The 14,232-nt window shown below is 40.6% G+C and overlaps 1 protein-coding gene across 3 annotated transcripts in view; it reads left to right on the top strand.

Moving 5' to 3' along the window:
• Positions 1 to 14,232, top strand: part of GFM2 (GTP dependent ribosome recycling factor mitochondrial 2) — a 32,872-nt gene that overhangs the window by 16,908 nt on the left and 1,732 nt on the right. Inside the window, exons 11-20 of one of the 3 annotated variants that reach the window (XR_016277637.1) lie at positions 1,018 to 1,166; positions 1,648 to 1,818; positions 1,917 to 2,016; positions 2,468 to 2,657; positions 4,077 to 4,153; positions 5,476 to 5,614; positions 5,739 to 5,924; positions 11,738 to 11,853; positions 12,799 to 12,981; positions 13,831 to 14,072. Coding sequence is in view for 2 of the 3 variants with exons in the window: in XM_089494203.1 (XP_089350329.1) it covers positions 1,018 to 1,166; positions 1,648 to 1,818; positions 1,917 to 2,016; positions 2,468 to 2,657; positions 4,077 to 4,153; positions 5,476 to 5,614; positions 5,739 to 5,924; positions 11,738 to 11,853; positions 12,799 to 12,981; positions 13,831 to 13,959 (1,440 nt within the window). In the remaining variant the exon portion in view is untranslated. Of the gene's footprint in view, positions 1 to 1,017; positions 1,167 to 1,647; positions 1,819 to 1,916; positions 2,017 to 2,467; positions 2,658 to 4,076; positions 4,154 to 5,475; positions 5,615 to 5,738; positions 5,925 to 11,737; positions 11,854 to 12,798; positions 12,982 to 13,830; positions 14,178 to 14,232 lie in introns of those variants that run through there. The other 2 variants (XM_089494215.1, XM_089494203.1) reach the window with 2 other exon arrangements.

Genomic DNA, 14,232 nt, shown 5'->3' with positions numbered 1-14,232 from the left:
AGCTATGGATGCTGGCCATGAAATACTGGTGACAAGCCAGCTTTATAAACCCCTGGGTGGAGCAAAGGGAAGAGCTGTCCTGTGAGCCCAAGAGTTTGCCTACTCTGTGTATGTAACAGCAAAGCATGGTTTGGAAATTCTGTGTCCCTCTAGGTGTTCTAGAACACCAGTTTGCATCAGCTCTTTTCACTTGGGCAAATGGTTGAGGGAGGAGAAGTAGCTCATTAATGACTTGAGAGCCACAGGTTTCCCAGCCTGGTGTTAAACTGTGGCTCAGACATTGGAATTGGGCTTTTCTGTTCAAGGCAATTGGCAATTCAGTCATTAAATCAAAAATTACAAGCAGAGTATAAAGCCAAAAGGAAAACAACTGCAGAACAGTAGAAGGTGTAGCAGGAAATGCTTAAGGCACAAATAGTACAACTATGAGGTCAGACATATAAATTCAAAGCACTTTCAGGAAAACTTTCTCAGCTTTCTGAATGATTGAATACTGTTGGTTGGAAACATGATGATGATAATGCCTCAAAGTTTGAAAGTGTCTTGTAGTCATTGAAATATACAAAAATAAACAAACAAAACAATGTATTTGTAGTTTTAAAGTACACCAACTGCTCTCCAGAATAAGCAATATGAAGAATAAAACACTATTGAGTCATTCTGTGTCTACAACAGTTTGAGAACAAAATGTGGCTCATGAGAAATATTGAAGATATTCTATATACTGTAGATCAAATAAGATACCAAGTAGAATCCTGATGCTTAAGTTAGAAAGTGTGAGTGTATCTATGTTTAGCGTGTGTGTGAGTGCATGCATGATTTGTAAAATCTGAGTTTTTAAAGAAATGGACTGTGGGACGTAAGGGACACATGTGACCAATAGAGAATTACATTTCAAGATATAATTGAAGGTTAATGTTTGCTGTGTATAAATCCTTACATCAAGCTGGTGGTTTACTTGCTCAGTTGAAACTTAACATACGGTAGATATCTATTAATAGTGTGAATCTTCTGTAGCTCCATTCTGCTGTACGGAGAGTGACGCTAGCTCAGAAAGCAGTGCCTGTGCTCTGTGGAAGTGCACTGAAAAATAAAGGTGTTCAGCCATTATTGGATGCGATCACCCAGTATCTGCCTGCTCCAGATGAATGCAGCTATGATTTTCTGTGAGTAAGAGAAGACTTTATTTATTTAAATGCAAAGTAGAAACAATTGATTAATAATTTAGAACAGAAATAGATTGTGGGCTGGGAAAGTGAGAGAGATCAGGACGGGGAAGCATGCATTGCAAATAAGAACTGGCTTGCTGAAATTTTTTTCTACTAAGTGGTTTTGTCAAATGAATGTCAAGTTAACAATCTGTAAGCTGCTCTGAGAGCCGTTGTGGCTGAAGAGCAGGGTATAAATATTCTAAATAAATAAATAAACTTGTTGTTTCAGCCTAAACAATTGAGAATATATCATTTACTCTTTTATATTTATTGTTTTTATGTACAGCACTGTGCAAATCTACAGTGCTATATAAATAATAATAATAATAATATTCACTATCCAGTGAACACTAGCATAAGCATTTGAATTGTTAGTAAATATAATGTCTGGAATTACTTTATATCCCACTAAATATGATGTGCTTTCCTTATGTAGAGCCATTCCTACGTTTGTTTTCCTCCCCAGGGAATGGTATAAAGATGATTTGTGTGCTCTGGCATTTAAAGTTCTCCATGACAAGCAGCGTGGGCCATTAGTTTTTTTGCGTATTTACTCGGGCAAAATGAAGCCTCAGTCAGCTATCTTTAATATTAACAAGAACTGCACGTGAGTAAAAAGAAAATTGCACATGTGGAGGCATTACTGAACTTAACAGTCTAGGTTCCTCTATAGGAGTAAACTCTAAGTTGAATTATCTGTTGTAGAGAAAGAATGAGCCGCCTGCTTCTGCCATTTGCAGATCAGCAAATAGAAATTTCTTCAGCAACAGCTGGCAACATTGTCCTTACTGTTGGCTTGAAACAGGTAAATAAAAAAGTGAATTTATTTAAAATTGTATCAAAATTAATTTGTAACATTTAACATAATTGCTGGTTGATTCCCATTTCCCTCTGGTAAATTGGCAACATCTAATAATTTTATTGTATTAATGGCATTTTTTAAAAAATTTGATCTGTCAGAAAATTTCTCTGTGCTTGTAAAGAAAGCACAATATGAAATTTAGTTCTGTAGTAAATACATGGAACATCAAAGGGTTTTTTTCTTTACTTTTAATTGTTTAATACTGGCAAATAAAAGCTATTAGAGTTTGATTGAAAACAAAGAATTTTGCTGTAATTACTGTCATTCCCAATTGGCTTCCCTTTGAACTGTGAAAAGACAACCTTCAGTAATTAATTTTCATCATTAAAAAGGAATGAAAACAAACCTATTATATGTTAACAATGCATTATATCACTCGCTGTTTGACATTTAGAGTGCCACTGGAGACACCATTGTTTCATCAAAAGCTTCTGCAGTGGCTGCAGCTCAACAAGCTGGACAAAATGTGGGGTCAAAGCACGGCCAAGTCGGTGAAGTGCAGAACCTTCTCTTGGCAGGCATTGAAGTTCCGGAGCCAGTCTTCTTTTGTACAATAGAGCCACCTTCTATAGCCAGGCAACCAGGTGCGAAGTAGTTACTGAAACAGCTGGTCCTGTATTCTTAATCACACTGTACTGAAGAAGTTGGGTTTTCTCCTTTTTAAGAAGGACAGAGTGTGGTCAAGAAGATGGATGAGAAATGTCTCTTGTTCTAATTGGGGAATGAAAACTAATTACAAGGTGTGGAGGATATAGTGAGTGTACTTTGCTACACTTTTAACTTTTAAACTATGGGCTGAAAAAAGCCTATTTAATTTTCTAGAGGAAAAATTCCAAATGGCAGTGAATTGTCTCCACACATCCAAAGATGAACATGCTTGGCAGTAGCTCTCTTGTTTTGCATGGCAGAAAAGTTGTTTGAGATTCAAAAGCAACTTAACATATCTTGAACCAATCTTAGGCCCAAAACACAAGGGCCAAAAGCGCCAGCTGCAGGCTGATCCAGGGGTGTGGTGCACAGATGACATATGTCCCTGGATCAGGCCAAAGTTGCACTGTGGCCACCTAAGGCGGCCCATGACCACAAAAAAAGTGCTCCTTGCAAGTGACCTGTTAGGGACCGTGGTGTCTGGTCATCATGGTCTCATGCCGAATGAGGAGCTACTGGGGTTGGAGCTGCTGGAGGCCACTCCAAGCTGCTGGTCTACTTGACCCTTTAGTTACTAATACCTAAGTATGATCTCCTGGCCAGACTCTCTAAAGCTACCATAACAGCCAGCAGGTGGTTGAGCAATGGAGGACTGTTTTGCTGGCAGTCAGGACCCACCATAATGACATTTCCAGTCCCTTCCCACCAGTGATCTGTTGTGTGATGAGGAATTGCAACAGGGATCCTGCTTTTGATGACTCAACCTCAGTCATGATGGAAAGGGGCTGAAAACATTACAGAATGAATCTCTTATCTCTTGTACCAGCTACGTTTAGTTAAGGAGGAATTTGGGGGACATATGATCATGGCAATAGTACTATGATCATGAATCCATAGTATAACTGGATACAGAGCAGTTATTGATCTGTAACACTAGATTACAAATCTGTAACTGTGATACTGGATGCCAGCCGTAATCTTTAAAAGGTGCCAGGAGAATATCTCATTGTAGGAGCCTGTCTACAATTTTTCTTTGGCTCCTGATCTTAATTTCATCCTTCATTTTTTAACGATTTGGTTTTCCTGGTGTGTATTGTGGCATGGAAGTCAGACACTGGGACTAATAAATTGATTCAGCAAAGCAGTTTTAACTGTAGTGTCAAAGGTTTGCTAATAAAATGATGTTCATGTGCTTAGGTACTCTAACCTTTCTGGGTGGGGGAGGGAGGAGGAATAATTTATGACTTTTAGGGGCCACTTCTTTTTTTTCTTCCTGTTTTTAATCTCCAGTTACTTGTATCTTCTGTAGATAAAATGTGCTCTTTACTTAATATAGTCATTTTTTTTTACTCTAGATCTGGATAATGCCTTATCTTGTTTACAACGGGAGGATCCAAGTCTGAAAGTCAGGGTAGATGCTGACACTGGGCAAGTAAGGTGTACTGTGTGCTTTAGGGAACTTTTCTTACTATTTTATGTTCTGTGGATCATGCTTGTAATGACAATAGTTGCAGTAGCTGTTGAGCCCTCATGAAATTGTATATTCTACATTTCATATCTGAAGTGGGCTTAGAAACTTTTCTTACAGGGGGAGTTTTTTCCTTAAGAAACTCTGGAACCATTAGTTTTCTAGAGGAGCAAAATATATGTAACATTACTTTCTGACACTCATAAAATTGTGATTCCACTGGTTTTGCACAGAAAGGCATAATATTTAGATTAGTTTAAAATAAATTTTGATTTCTAATATTATCTTAGAAACAAATGTTACATTAGTACAGAGGTGGGCAAAGTGTGGCCAGCAAGCTGCGTGAGATCTCCCAGTGTTATTTTTGTGCCCCAAAATGATCTCTAGGAGGAGTGGGGGGGGGCATTTCCATCACATTTGGAGCTGCCTAGGACCACTAGGAGGTGAAAACAAAATTTTGTCAAGATCTGGAAAATGTTGTCTCCTCCTCTTCTGCAGTTTCTGGCTCTGAATCCAATAAATATACAAAGAAACATGTAAAAGGCAGACAGTTGAAACTTGGGGACTTTGTTTACAACTCTTCAGGACCAACTGTATCGTAAACTGCCCACTTTGTAAGCATAGTTCTAGAATCATAGAGTTGGAGGAGACCCCAAGGATCATCCCTGCCATGCAGGAATGCACAAAGTGCTCAAGACAGATGACTATCCAGCCTCTCTTTAAAAACCTTCCAAGGAGGAGACTCCACCACACTCTGAGGTAGTGCATTGCACTCTTACAATAGGAAGTTCTTCCTAATGTTGAGCTGAAATCTTTTCCTATAGCTTGAATCTATTGTTCCTTTTCCTAGTCTCTGGAACAACAGAAAGCAAGCTTTCTCCATCCTCAGTATAGCATAACTTCAAATATTTAAACATGGCTATTATGTCGCCTCTTCTCTTCCTCAGGCTAAAAATACCCAGTTCTCTATGCCACTTTTCATAGGGCATGGTTTCTAGACCTTTTACAATTTGGTAGCCCTTCTCTGGTGGGTTTGAATTTGTCAACAAAATGCAACTCTGGAGTTCTAAAATGTCCCATCTGCCTTGATGAGGGTTAATACTTCTTATTTTCTGTTTGGAGTAATGAAATTCTCCTTACTTACTATATTAAATGAAAATAATTTCATGAACATATATATTCCTTATACCCAATCACTGCTGTGGTTTGGAAGATAATAAAGTAGGAGACTTTGTAAAACAGTAATGGTATATTCTGTGCTTTTAATATCTTTATCTATTTCCCAGACTATTCTTTGTGGAATGGGTGAATTGCACATTGAGATTATTCATGATCGAATCAAACGTGAATATGGCCTTGAGACCTATCTTGGACCCCTTCAGATAGCTTATCGAGAAACTATCCAAAACTCAGTTCGGGCAATAGGTAAAATAACCAATGTGTCCTTGCTATTGATTGCATTCAAACTGACAATCAGATAATGCTTTAAAAGACAAGCTTTCTTAAGCAGGATGTTCAGCACGTTCCATGGAATTTCATTTTTATCCAGATGCACTGGACAGGACTGTAGGAGAAAAACGACACCAGGTCACTATAGAACTGGGAGTGAGACCATGGATGGGAGAAATGTCAGCAACAGCACCAGTGATTGAATATGCTGAAAACATCTATGATTCACTTCAGTCAGAGCTTCGTGAAGCTATAGAAACTGGAATAAGTAACTCTTATCTTCAAGGTAAAAGTACCAATCAAATTTATATGTTGAATGTATTAAAATTGGGTTTTTTAAAAAGTGTTATGTGAAAATATTGTTTGAATTCTTACAAATAGGAAATTAAACAAAGACATATGCATTAAAACAGGCATCAGCTCTGGTGTGGTGGTTTGAGTTTTGGATTAGGATTCAGGAGAAACAGTTCAAATCCTTGCATAGCTCTGGAAACCCACTTGGTGACCTTGGGCAAGTTACACTCTCTCAGCCTAAGAGGAAGAAAATAACAACCCCTCTGAACAATTCTTGCTCCAAAATCATGATGGGCTTGCTTTAGGGTCATTGTAAGTTTGAAATGACTTGAAGGCACACAGCAGCAGCAACAACATTGCAGTCCTATGGGCAGCATCCTGTCTTCCTCATTGCAGCTGCCCTGCACTTTCATGCATGCTCTTAACATTTTCAGCTTTTTTTAAGAAAGGCCCACCACATTCTGTATTGGGCATGGAGGTATTTTTGTCACATTTTTATCTCCCCAACATATTCTGGTCCGATTGTGAAACTGCACCTCTTTGTCTGGAAATATGGTGAAATGTGCTCCCACACCCCCTATAGACTGTGAGGAGACTTTTAAAGTTTTAAAAAACTGGAGTACTGAGGACAGCTGTCTGAAGTCTGCCAAAAGGCATGTGTGGTCTCTGGATTCTGAAAGTTTCCCTCTCCTACATAAATTGATATGGCAATGTTGTCCAGAACCTGAGCTCTGCAGTTTGCTAACAACAGATATAGTCGTAAATTGTTTTGTGAATAACAGCAATATTAGCAAAGTACATGCATATATGGAAGCAGCAGGGGGGACACTTGAGAGGAGATATAACAGCCACAGTGATTTCTGAAGCAAGTTGATGAACTCCAGATTTTGGAAAATATTAATAGCCCTTATTGTCATTTTATCAGTAGCAACTTAGAACAATAGAGTGATCTATCTGCAGCAGGGAATAACATTTTATCTATACTGTGTAATATACAATATTGATTAAACAATGAAATTTTTTACAACATGCAATTTCAGCACCTTGTAAAAGCTTCAGCAAGGATGGCTAGAAACTTCAGATTTCAGGTTAGACAGAAACTCAGACCAAGCTATCACAGATCACGGAACTTGACTCTAAAATGTAATTTGAATGTAAGGCAAAAGGATATCACGTCTGCACTTCTACATTCCTTTTTATTCTCCAGAGACTTCTAAAAAGTAAGGTGTATCATAAATGTTTTAAAATAACATTTTGTGACCAAGCTGTTACACCTCCAGTCAAGGTCTGATGATACAGTTAAAATATTCAGCATTATTGTATTCTAATTCTAGGTCATGAAGCAATTGTTAAAGCAGTCCCCACCGCAATGTGTTAACAATGGCAGTTTTTTCATTCCAATGCAGTTCTTGAAAATGTATCTTGTATTTTCACTGCCGTGATGGAGCAGATATAGTGGACCAAACATAGAGGTGCATTTGTATGTGTTGCCAGCAAAGCATCCATCCCATTTCCTATTGATAGAGGTTTTGTATATTCCCAGATCATTAGAAAAATATTTTTCCTAATTGCCCAACATGACATCAAAACAAAACAAAACCCAGCAATTGTGCTCTTCTGCTGTGCTGAGTGCTGTTTGCCAGGTGTCCCCAGTTAACCTCCAGGCAACCGGAGTGTTCCAAGATGCCATCTGCACTCTTAATGGTATTAATGGTTGTTCCTCTGCCTCCCGTCTCTCCAGCAAGACATCCTTGCTGCCCATTTGCCTCCTTCCCTCCCTTCCTCCCCAGGTGGTTAATGGCTACAGCTGCAGCCCCATGCAGCTCAGCTGCTGCCCTAGTGGCTGGTTGATTTGGATGAGGTACAAGAGTCTCTAGAGAAAGTCTCTTGTGCTGCTTCAAAACAAGACATAGACAGGTAAGATATTAACAGGATTCTGGCCTTGGACTGAATGAACAGTGGGCTGTTTTCTGAAGCAAATGAGAATTCTAGTTTGTTGAGGTTTAGGGATAGGGATGTAATTTGGGTTACATGCGTAATTCTTTTAGTTGCTAATTCCAATGAGAACTCCAACCTCCCCAACCCTGGGTAGGACTAACCTACTGACAACCAAGAATGTGTCTTTCCTGCTGCAGTGTCTTGGTTCACCAGCACAGGCCATTTCTTTGTCCAACGCATTACAAAACTGTACCTCGGTGGCAATAATGGTATGGGGGCACTTTGTTCTGGTTGTTTTGTTTGTAAAAAACCAACAAATTGAGCATGACCATTAGCTGGAATTTGGGGGTTTACAACAGTTCAAATGATGATACCACAGAATAGCTACATTTTAGGAATTCTGCTACAAGCAATAGATCTGGGAGACTGACTTCCTGTCCTTGTGTATGAAAGCTGATATAGATCAAGAGTGGGTGACTGTGGACCCTCCAGATGTTTTTGTAATTTAACTCTTCAGTTCCTCCCCATTGGCTATGTTTGCTGCATCTAGTGGAAGCTCTAAGTCAAAGAAATTTGGAGAACCTCAGTTGCTGGACCCTGATATAGAAGAAACCATAGGGTTGGATTGACCACTGATGCTGAAACTTCCTTTAAGTTGTATTCCAGGAAATGCTTCATGGAAATGGCCAAGTAGATTCATGTGAAAAGACAAAGTTCAAAGAAAAAGAGAAACTGTTTTTGACAAAGACTTTTTTCTAGTTCAGCCCATAAATCCTCCTAGTACTGAGTAGTGAATCTGAAATGTTTTCTATGTAAAAGAGCTATAATCCATTCCATGCTTCTCATAAGGCATTTAAGACACTCAACCAATAAAATGAAACCCATGTTAAACTGTTTCCACTGTTGTCACAAAACAGATTAGAATGTTCTGTACTATACTGAGTACTGAACTGTTTTCATGGGAGAAAAGAAGAAAGGTAGCAAAACAAGATTTTTTTTAAACAATCCCAAAACCATGAGATAAGGAGTGAAAGGAAAAACAATTGAAACAAAACTGGGATGAAGGAAGCATTCAAGAAATACCAGCACGTGGTATAGCTGCCTAGAAAGAGTGTGTTCTGGGCAAAGGCAGGAAAGAAACTGAATCCTAAATAGATCCTGCCAACCAATCTGTTTGAAGTGCTATGATACTTCCTTATCCTTTTCTGGGTGTTGGTGGGAGAATTTGTGAAAAATGAACAAACTACACATGGTCACTAGCTGAAACATGGGACCATGAGTAACCTGAGTATTACAGTTTCTCTCTATATTTCTGAATACAGAATTCTCCTTAAGAATTCGTTCTATGGTGCTCGTGTCACGTCCGCGGAGTCGCGTCCAGCAGAGTTGTTCAGGGTAGTCAGGGAACTAACTCAGCTCCCTCCTGCCCCGAACCAGATCCTTGAACCTTCTAAGGCCTGCTGCGACCAATTTAACAACTTCTTCGCGGATAAAACCTCTCGGATAAGCGAGGGTCTCAACGCTGGCATTAGGGCAGAATCCAGAGTAGAGGCGTCCAGAGCCTCCGTGGACTCTATTAAACTGGATCAGTTTGAGTCGGTTAGTACCGATGATGTGGACAAGATCCTTAGAAGCGTTCGGAAGACAACCCACTCTCTTGATCCCTGTCCCTCATGGCTAGCGGCTCAGGGGGGACCGGTGGTAACTTCATTGTTACACCAGATCATAAATACATCTTTGAGGGACGGGCAATTTCCAGCCAGCTTAAAATTGGCCATAGTAAAACCGCTGCTTAAAAAGCCCTCCCTCGACCCCCTGATGCATAATAATTATCGGCCAGTTTTGCTACTGCCATTTTTGGGGAAGGTGATTGAGAGGGCGGTTGCAATCCAGCTTCAATCGATCTTGGATGAAACGGATTATCTGGACCCATTTCAAACCGGCTTTCGGGTGGGCTACGGGGTTGAGATGGCCATGGTCGCCTTGGTCGATGATCTCCGTCTGGGCATTGACAGGGGAAGCGTGTCCCTGTTGGTGCTCTTGGACATCTCAGCGGCTTTCAATACCATAGACCATGGTATCCTTCTGGAGCGCCTGGTAGAGGTGGGAATCGGGGGCACTGCGCTCCAGTGGTTCCGATCCTACCTCTCTGGAAGGTTCCAGATGGTGCAGCTGGGAGACGTGTGCTCCGATAAGAGGGCCCTTACATCTGGGGTCCCTCAAGGAGCCATTCTGTCTCCCATGCTTTTTAACATTTACATGAAACCGCTGGGAGAGATCATCCTGAGACATGGGGCGCGGGGTTATCAGTACGCTGATGACACCCAAATAGTCTTCTCTATGTCTCCGACTGATGCAGTGACTGGGGATGGCATCTCTCCTCTCGTGGCCTGTCTGGAGTCGGTAATGGGCTGGATGAGGGGAAACCGACTCAGTCTAAATCCAGAGAAAACGGAGGTACTCGTGATAGGTTCCCCTGGCCCAGGGATGGCGGTGGTTCCACCTGTCCTGAATGGGATCACGCTTCCTGTGAAGGACTCGGTATGCAGTCTGGGGGTGCTCCTTGACTCGTCGCTCCACCTTAAATCTCAGGTGGATGCGACGGTCAGGAGCACCTGTTATCAGCTTCGGCTGATTCGCCAGCTGCGTCCTTACCTGGACCAGAGGGACCTTGAAACGGTAGTACATGCTCTGGTAACCTCTCGTTTGGATTTCTGCAACGCGCTCTACATGGGGCAACCCTTGTACCACACCCGGAAGCTACAACTAGTACAGAACATGGCAGCCAGACTGGTTACTGGCATAGCCAGAGCCAGCCATATAACACCGGTGCTTAAAGATCTGCACTGGCTGCCTATTCGCTTCCGGGCGCAATACAAGGTGTTGGTTATTACCTATAAAGCCCTAAATGGCTTGGGCCCAGGATACCTTGAGGACCGCCTCTCCCCATACAATCCGCCCCGCACTCTCAGAACAACTGGGCAGCAGCTATTGAGGGTTCCAGGGGCCAGACTAGCCTCCATGTCTAGGAGGACTTTTACCATCTTGGCCCCGACTCTCTGGAACTCCCTGCCCATTGAGCTCCGCTCGGCCACCTCCCTGGCCCAGTTCAAAAAGGGGCTGAAGACCTTCTTGTTTAAACTAGCATTCCCTGATACAGGCCCCAACTAGTTCCCCCCCTCCTCTGTGTCAGCAGTGGCAAGCTGGCCAGAATGTTAATTGTATTGTTTTTAATGTGTTTGTAATCTATGTATTTTATGATGTTGTACACTGCCCTGGTTATATAGAAGGGCGGTATAGAAATAAATTTTTTATTATTATTATTTATTATCCACAGATTTTTTACTCACTAGTTCAAGCATCCGTGGCATCAAAATATTTTTTAAAAAAGTATAAATTCCAAATAGCAAACCTTGATTTTCCATTTTATATAAGGGACACCATTTTGCTATACCATTATATTTAATGGGACTTGAGCATCCACAAATTTGTTATCCACAGGGGATCCTGGAACCAAACCTCCAAGGATAACAAGGACCCACTGTACTTCTAAAGCTGAGTTTGCTTTTTCCTCCAGTGTTTATTCTTGTGGTTTGTTACAGTAGCTCTTTTGGACATTCTCTCAAATTATGCTACTGAACAGTATGAAAGATCCGATTTTAGATAAGTTTTATTATGTAATAAATGGTCTTTGGCTGGTGAAGGGAGTATTTTGAGTGTACCTGCTGTAGTATTTTGTTGCTGCCTTAATTACAGTGTCAGTAAGAGTGAGATGACTAGCTGAGCTCGAGATCCCTATCACATCTTCATTGAATAAGTTACTTCTGTACTGAAGTGCTAATGTATGGTTTGTATTTCATATTGTAGGACCACTTCTGGGGTTCCCAGTTCAAGATGTCATAGTGACGGTTCATGCAGTGGCTACAAATTCTGATGCATCGTTTACAATGGTTTCTGCTTGTGTTTCTCGTTGCATGCAAAAGGTATTAGTGAAATACTCTTTAGAAGGTCATTTGTACTAACAAATTAAGTTTATTACTCTATATTTCTGTTTGCTTTTTAACTTGGTGGTGGTGGGGGGATAATATTTTTTGATAAATTTTTGATTTTTTTAATGCATATGGTTTGCTGTATGAAACACAAAGTGGTTTACCAGTGCCACTTTCTGTGCAGTAATAACTAAACTTAGTATGTTGATGGGGTTTTATGTGTACCGTGTATTACTAGAAAGACAAATACATGGGTTTTAGAGGTCAAGCTTCACTGGAAGCTGAAATGACTAAATTAGTATTATTGTACTTTGGACACATCATTAGAAAACAGGACTTGTTGGAAAAGACAATAATGATGTGGAATCATGAAGACACAGGAAAGGAAGACTGCATTAAAGGTGGATTGATTCAGTAAAGGAAGTTGTGGCTTTAAGCTTCCAAAAGCTAACTAGTGTGGTAAACAGATCTTTGGCAATCACTGATTGATAGGGCCACTGCGCGTGCGCGCGCACACACACACACACACAGAGCGCTAGCTGCCCACCCTCAGTGGACACAGTATGATGGTGGCCATCTTTTAGAATCTTTGCAGTCATAATTTTCAGTACTTTGTATTTGTTTTCCTTTTGTTGACATTCTGGTGTATGGTTTGCTTGCTTTCAAAGATGGTTTTCCTTTTTGCAGGCACAAAAAAAGCTAAGTTGTACAGTGGGACATTGGTAACTGTGGGGGATCTGTTTTGGACCTCAAGTCCCATTATCCTCAATGGTGGCGCATACACACAGTCATCCCGCCATTAGGGACACTGGAGACAACAGGGGCTTGCCATCCACGGATAGTGAGGCCGCACTGTAATACAAACTTTTATATCTATCTGTCCATCCATCCATCCACCTTCCTATTAAATCTGGTGCTCATTCTAATTTTGCTGGTTAGGCTTTAAAGAAAGCTGATAAACAAGTTCTGGAACCTCTCATGAACATGGAAGTAACAGTGGGTGAAGATCACCTTGGTGCAGTTCTTGCTGACCTTGCACAGAGAAGAGGCAGCATTCAGGAGATTCAGAGTCGCCAAGATAACAAAGTTGTGATTGCATCTGTTCCACTAGCAGAAACGATGGTATGTGTTCAACTGCTGAAAGCTCATACTTTATGCTTATTTTGCATCTCATGTGAACAAGAGAGGACATGCTTATGCTACAAATAGAAATTTTTAACTGTTGTGCCTTTAAGGTTAGAAAATGGCACAATAGTTAAGCATTAAGAAATCATAATTTCTGAACACAATTATTAGACAGTAGAGATTCCTAGCTCCATCACTGAAATTGAATGTCAGCTTGAGTTTTCAGTATAGAACATGGCAGGTGAAGCACACTTAAGAATTCTGGGAAGCTACTCTATTCTACTTAGAAACCTCTTCCACAGGAAGAGGCAGTTCCCAACTCATCTATGCTTCATAAACAGGAAGACAGTCTGTGATCACCTGCAACATCAGTCTTCTTAGATAAGCACCATGTGTTCTTGTAGCAGCTCAGAACCAAAACCTTTGCTAAGCCTCTCTCCAAAGAGCAAAACTGCATTTCATCTAGCTGATCTCCTATATACAATGTCATCACCTGATCCAGCCAGAATATTTCTTTCTCCAACTGACGCTCTTGTTGCACTATTAACTGTAGTAGCAATTATGAAAAAAGGCCAGAGAACTCCTGCTTGTTAAACCTGTTCATATTTATAGCTCCAGTATATGAAGGTCATTCTCCATCTTGCTTAGTACCGTCCAATTTAACCAGTTTAATTTAATGGCTGCACTCTGAAAAGTAATATATCCTGCAGAATGACAGTATGTTTTATCAATGAATTATGGCCCCTCCTCAGTGATTCAAAAGTACTTCATTGGTTTACAATTGTTGCCTTTAAATGAAAGTTAAACTTCATGTACTGCTAACTTTATATTTTGGTTCTGTCCTAGGGATATTCAACACATTTGCGGTCCTTGACCTCAGGCACTGCTACATTTACATTGGAACTGGCGAGTTACCAAGCAATGAGTCTCCATGAACAAATGGCTCTACTTAATAAGAGAAGTGGGATGGCATAATGCTCTGGATGAACAAGGACTTGTTTTTATCTCTAGGAAGAAGCTGCTATGTGCTGATTTGCACGTGGTCAAAACTGCAAATCTGTTGTCATGGTTGGTGGATGTGTTTTCAGGTATATAGTTATTCCCATTTTGTAAAACATGTGCCAGCTCTTAAGTGTTGTGATGAAGACAGAGTATTCCATTACTGGAATAAAATCAAAAACATAACTAGCAAACACTTTTTCACCTACCTAGTGTTTTACTTCATGTAGATTTATCCTGGAATTGTTT

The sequence above is a fragment of the Sceloporus occidentalis genome, unplaced genomic scaffold, assembly GCF_023333645.1.
Source record: "Sceloporus occidentalis isolate IW3139 unplaced genomic scaffold, rSceOcc1.0.p SCAF_1, whole genome shotgun sequence".
In the NCBI taxonomy this organism is placed as follows: domain Eukaryota; kingdom Metazoa; phylum Chordata; class Lepidosauria; order Squamata; family Phrynosomatidae; genus Sceloporus; species Sceloporus occidentalis.
This window is presented reverse-complemented; position numbering and strand designations above follow the sequence as displayed.